The 5,670-nt window shown below is 32.1% G+C and overlaps 1 protein-coding gene across 3 annotated transcripts; it reads left to right on the top strand.

Annotated features, from left to right (window-relative positions):
• The first annotated feature begins 553 nt into the window (after positions 1-553).
• LOC105766676 (hypothetical protein) lies at positions 554-4,469 on the top strand. 3 transcript variants are annotated; one of them, XM_012586240.2, is made up of 6 exons: positions 554-722; positions 1,025-1,269; positions 1,384-1,671; positions 1,804-1,848; positions 3,617-3,646; positions 3,741-4,469. In XM_012586240.2, exons 2-6 carry the CDS (start codon positions 1,036-1,038, stop codon positions 4,113-4,115), a joined length of 972 nt encoding a protein of 323 aa, XP_012441694.1. In that variant the 5' UTR covers positions 554-722; positions 1,025-1,035; the 3' UTR covers positions 4,116-4,469. The 3 variants fall into 3 exon arrangements, with proteins under 3 accessions (XP_012441694.1, XP_052485410.1, XP_012441697.1); XM_052629450.1 differs by lacking the exons at positions 1,384-1,671; positions 1,804-1,848 and adding exons at positions 2,827-3,114; positions 3,252-3,296 and having other exon boundaries at positions 555-722; XM_012586243.2 differs by lacking the exons at positions 554-722; positions 1,025-1,269; positions 1,384-1,671; positions 1,804-1,848 and adding exons at positions 2,289-2,711; positions 2,827-3,114; positions 3,252-3,296.
• Positions 4,470-5,670: the final 1,201 nt, after the last annotated feature.

The raw sequence follows: 5,670 nt of genomic DNA, 5'->3' as shown, positions 1-5,670 counted from the left end.
AACCCTCAACATTTACACATTTTGTAATTTGATCACTTTTTTTTTTCATTTTTGTTGTTCTTTGTGATATTGAGGGTTCATTTTAAAAGAAAGAGAAAAGAAAGATAAAATTATTATCTTGGATTTTTGGGTGTTTATATTTTATATGTATTTAATCAAATTTAGATGATAAATTAGTTTTTTAGCTTTTAGGTAAAAGGACACAAAGAAAAGGAAAATTGCAAAAAAGGACCAAATTACACAATGTGTAAATGTTGAGGGTTAGTTTTTTTAAAATCAAGACTAAATTGACATGTATAAATGTTTAGGGTTAAAATTGTTCTTATGTCAATTTTAAAAGCTGTAACTATTAGCCAACCGGTAACAAAAAAAGATAAAATTGAATAATTGATTAATCATTTTGTAACTTTTTATAATTAGGTGACCAAAAAAGAAATATACTAATAGTTGGATGGCTACTAGGTAAACTTAAGCTTATATTTTACTTCCTTTAAAGGCATGGGTAAACTGTAAAATATATTTATGAATAATACCTTTGTATACGATATAATGAACGCGCTCCGGTTTAAGAAATTAAATTACATAGCCTTTCAGTTGGCTTCTCGCGCGCATGGTAGAGAAGGCCTCCTTCCTGCATTGTTATTAAATCCCAAAATGAAATGCTTTTGCTTTTACTTTCACTTTCTTCTTCAGCTGCCATATCTTCTTCTCTGCTGACACAAGTGAGTAATAATTAGTGATTGTATATCATATATGTTGCTTTCGATTTGCAAACTTGCTTTAATTTCTCGAGGAAATTGTGCGTTCATGTTTTGATTTTTGTTACTGGTTCGTTAGTTTCTTATTTTATGGTTTGTTCGTTTATTCATGTGATTGTTTGAAAGAAGATGATGCCGTTGAATCATCGTTGACTGCCAAAATTGATGTTTCCGATCCATTAAATGACCTGATCCGAGTTTCCTTATTCAAAAATCTTACTGCAGTTATTAACTTGTTACCTTGTTGGTGTCAAAAATATAACCAGATTCCTGAGAGATGCTGAGTGAGGAGAAGGATGATATATATGGTTCCCTCTTGCCCATCAACAGCGCCGGGGACGATTCTGCAGAGGAATCGGAGTGTGTTACTGGGGAAGACCATGATAACAAGAGCGGGCATGGAACCGAACGAAAGGGAAAAGAAGACCCTGTAAAAGAACTTATCAAGAAGAAATCTGTTCCACAAGTATTAAAAATTTTGAGGGATAGAGTTAATCGACGGATAAAGAACGTAAATCTAAACAACTCTGTTCCTAGTACTTCATCTTAATCCATATTATTGCTATTAGTATTTTGCTTTAGGTTCTCAACTATTGTTTAACCTGTGTAAATTTGGTATATGAAGGACCAATTTGCAGGCATGAAATCTTATATATGGTTGTTGGGTTTTGTGATCCAATACCAAATTTCATTTCTCTATCAACCAATAGGCCAAACCCTCAACCAAATCTTAAGCAAATGGCCCGCTCGGTCTGACCTGGACAACATAAAGATGGATATCAAGGCGATGGAGGACGACGAACGGCTCAAGGCAAAGCAGTCTACGAATGCTGATGAGATGAAGATGGAGGCACTTCCGGGATTGGAAAAAATAGAAAAGGACATTAAGAAATTAGATGAAGAGCGAGTAAAGGTACCGTTTGTTTGTTTGATGGAATGATTTCATTGAATTGTTTCATATCCTCCTATATATTAAGATCCATGTTTCAATGTAACAATCGGCAAATTTTACCTTTTATCCTAACTTTTAAACTTGGTTTTTCAGGACTCAGCAAAAACAGCTAAGCTTGCAGAAACCTTCCTTACTAAGGTATGCAAAATTCTTGTCATGGATATAATGTGTTACCTCTTATCAGAATGATTATAAATAGAACTGTAACTTCATAAAATTTCAGTTTCTCTGTTAATTATCCACAAAAAACTTGTTCATTTCTTGCTGAACATAAATATTGCTGAATATAAGTTTCATAAAAGTTAAACATTTAATAGAACTTATGGTCTTCCATCAAAATTGAAGACAAGTAACACAACATTTGACCTGTACAGCTAACCCAATATTGGTGCCAATATCTAATATATTTGGGATTTGACTACAATCATTCTTTAAACAAAATAACGTGTTCTCATGTATCAATGCTCACGTCATAAGCTTTTCACTTGTCCTTGTTGACTGCTCTCCATCTTGATCATTTATTTGTGGCTCTTAAATTTCAGGACATTAGCTTGGAGACCCTAGAAAATGAAGTACGATAATTGCTGCCTTGCACCACAAGTTAAGACTGCATATATACTGCCTACTCTGAATTCTTGACACGAACTTGTTCTATTTTTGTTGTTATTTTAGTTTTCTAAGGATTTTCCATGGCTTTTTGGGGAATCAAGTGCAACTAACGAGACAGCTGTTGATCAATTCCAAGGAAGTCTGAATAGTGGTAAAGAGTTTGGGCAAGAGAGTGACATTGGGAAGACCCCGATGACAAGAACGGGATGACCAGAAGGAGGCAAAGGAAACGGAAAGCTCCCAAAGAAAAGGAAAGAGGAAGAAGCACCAAGAGAAGGCGTGGAACTGAACCAAAGGGAAAAGATGTCCCTGTAAAAGAACTTATCAAGGAGAGATCTGTTCTGAAAGTACTAAAAAATTTGAGGGATAGAGTTCATCGACGGATAAAGAATGTAAATCTAAACAACTCTGTTCCTAGTACTTCATCTTAATTCATATTATTGCTATTAGTATCTTTGCTTTAGGTTCTTAACTATTGTTTGACCTATGTAAATTTGGTATATGAAGGACCAATTTGCAGGCATGAAATCTTATATATGGTTGTTGGGTTCTGTGATCCAATACGATATTTCATTTCTCTCTCAACCAATAGGCCTAACCCTCAACCAAATCTTAAGCAAATGGCCCGCTCGGTCTGACCTGGACAACATAAAGATGGATATCAAGGCGGTGCAGAACGAGGAACTACTCAAGGCAAAGCAGTTTATGAATGCTGATGAGATGAAGATGAAGGCACTTCCGGGATTGGAAAAAATAGAAAAGGACATTAAGAAATTAGATAAAGAGCGAGTAAAGGTACCGTTAGTTTGTTTGTTTGATGGAATGATTTCATTGAATTGTTTCATATCCTCCTATATATTAAGATCCATGTTTCAATGTAACAATCCTCAAATTTTACCTTTTATCTTAACTTTTAAATTTGGGTTTTTCAGGACTCAGAGAAAACAGCTAAGCTTGCAGAAACCTTCCTTACTAAGGTATGCAAAATTCTTGTCATGGATATAATGTGTTACCCCTTATCGGAATGATTATAAATAGGTCCTTTCATCACAACTTAAGCACTACTTGCTGAACATAAATATTGCAAAATATGTATATAAGTTTCATATAAAGTAAACAGCTAATAGAACTTGTGGTCTTCCATCAAAATTAAAGACACGTAACACAACACTTGTTACAGCATTCTCTATACAAAATAATGTATTCTCATGTATCAATGCACACGCCATAAGCTTTAGACTTATCTTTGTTGACTGCTGTCCATCTCAATCATTTATTTGTTGCTCTTAAATTTCAGGGCATTAGCTTGGAGACCCTAGAAGAGGAGGTACGATAGTTGCTACCTTGCACCACAAGTAATGACTGCACATATAATGTTTACTCTGATTTCTTGACACTTGCTTGTTCTATTGTTGTTTTAGTTTTCTAAGGCTTTTCCATGGCTTTTTGGGGAAGCAAGTGCAACTAACAAGGCTGCTGTTGATCAATTCCAAGTAAGCCTGCAAAGCGGTAAAGAGTCTGGTGATAAGGATATGGAAGATTTAGAAAAGGAACTTTTTAACAAGGACAATTGCAACGTGGGATTTTCAAACTTCCCAGGCTTAAAAGATGCGAAAGACAGTGCTGAAGGTAATATTCCAGATTGCCTGAAATCTATTGCTAACAAAATCGAAGACGAACGTGGTAAACCTACAGACGATGCATATCAAAATACTCTACTCCTTGTCTCCGCTGCAGTCAAAGAGATGGGAGATGTGCCGGTTGATGAACTCGACAAACATATATTGCATAAGTGAGCAGCTACGTATAACCTGGCTAAGCAAATGCAGTTCCAAGTGAAATTTGTTGAAAATATGTTGAAGGAAAGCATGCATGCTTATTTAAGTTTTTCAAAGATACCGGAAAATGGGTTCGGAAATTAGAAGTGGTGGCATAGTCTTGGTGGACATGATCACAACTTTTTAATGGTTTTATTGTTGTTGTGTTTCTTATATTTTATCTTTCGGAACATGGGAATTTGAAGGTTTACGGATTTGATTAGATTACCTTTTAAATTATTAGGATTTGAGTGCTTTCTCAGGCTAAATTATGTTTGGTTAAGTTTATGTTTTAACTACTAAATTTTAATTTATTACGAAAAGTTTATTAAACGTTGTCGATTAGTGCATTTATTTTTATGATTTTTTAAATTTTATGCCACTTCTTTTTTTAAGGCATAATGTATTATTTGGTCCTCAAATTTTATAAAGAAAGTAATTTTATTGTTCTATTTAATTTTTAGCCGTTTTAGCTCTTAAATTTATATTTTGTCAAATCACCTAAAAATAAATGGAAATGTTAACATTTTTAACTTTGTTAACGTGACATACACGTGCATTGTCGTGTGCCTAACATGTCAACATCCTTTTTTTAATTTAAATTTTTTAAATATATAAAATTTATTTTTAAAATTAAAATTATTAAAATTATTTAAAAGTATAGATTTTATACAAAATATTTTTAAATATTTTTAAAAATTTTAAAATTAATTGAATACTAACGTGTTATCCACATGACAATCTACATCAAGCAAGTTAAAAGACATTAATTTTGGGATAATCGACAAAATACAAATTTAAAGACTAAAAGAGAAAATTTTAATGAATAGCTAAAATAACTTTTTAATAAAATTGGAGGCCAAATAAGTTCTTATACCTATTTTATATTTATTATTTTCTCTTTCTCATTTATTGTTTTCTTGCTCTCTCCGACGCCTTCTTTCTTTCCATTTCTTTAATTTCTGTTTTCTATTTTTCTGGTAAATTGGGTAAACTATTTAATTAATAGCTGGATGACATGGTCATTATAAACTATATAACTGGTAATTCAATTATGAGCATGTTCCTGTTTTAGTTATCTAACTATAAAATAATTTTAATTTAGCCACTAAATTTTTAAAATTAAAATTTTTAATTATCATGTTTTTAGACATTATGTTAAGCTAATAACAAAAGTTTGGCATGACCTTTTTTATTGATTTAATAACAAATTTTGCCATTCAAAATTTATACATTTTATAAATTGTCCTAATTCTAAAAAAAAATTAGCTCTAAATGGTGCTAGAAATTTTTTAATAAATTTTTATTGGACACTAGTAATATTTGATTTTTTGGCACTAGAGAACCACTTTTTAACATAAAAAATATTTAAAAACTTTCGACAACTTATGATAGGTTATCGAGGCTCACAAAAAAAACTACTTGAAAATATGAGATTAGTAGAAAGCAACAGGGGTCGTATCCATAGACAGGTGATAATTTTATTTCTCAAACAAAAATAGGTAAAGTAAATAAAAAAATTTATAAAATTGAA

The sequence above is a fragment of the Gossypium raimondii genome, chromosome 4, assembly GCF_025698545.1.
Source record: "Gossypium raimondii isolate GPD5lz chromosome 4, ASM2569854v1, whole genome shotgun sequence".
Lineage (NCBI taxonomy): Eukaryota > Viridiplantae > Streptophyta > Magnoliopsida > Malvales > Malvaceae > Gossypium > Gossypium raimondii.
Note: the sequence above shows the minus strand (reverse complement) of the source record. Positions and strands in the feature narration are given on the sequence as shown.

Bases quoted from the DNA above. Each gene is read 5' to 3' on its own strand.
- LOC105766676 (XM_012586240.2), top strand. From the start codon at position 1,036: ATGCTGAGTGAGGAGAAGGATGATATATATGGTTCCCTCTTGCCCATC. The intron at 1,270-1,383 runs GTAAATCTAAAC...TGGTATATGAAG, and splicing joins TTAATCGACGGATAAAGAAC to GACCAATTTGCAGGCATGAA. The intron at 1,849-3,616 runs GTATGCAAAATT...CTTAAATTTCAG, and splicing joins CAGAAACCTTCCTTACTAAG to GGCATTAGCTTGGAGACCCT.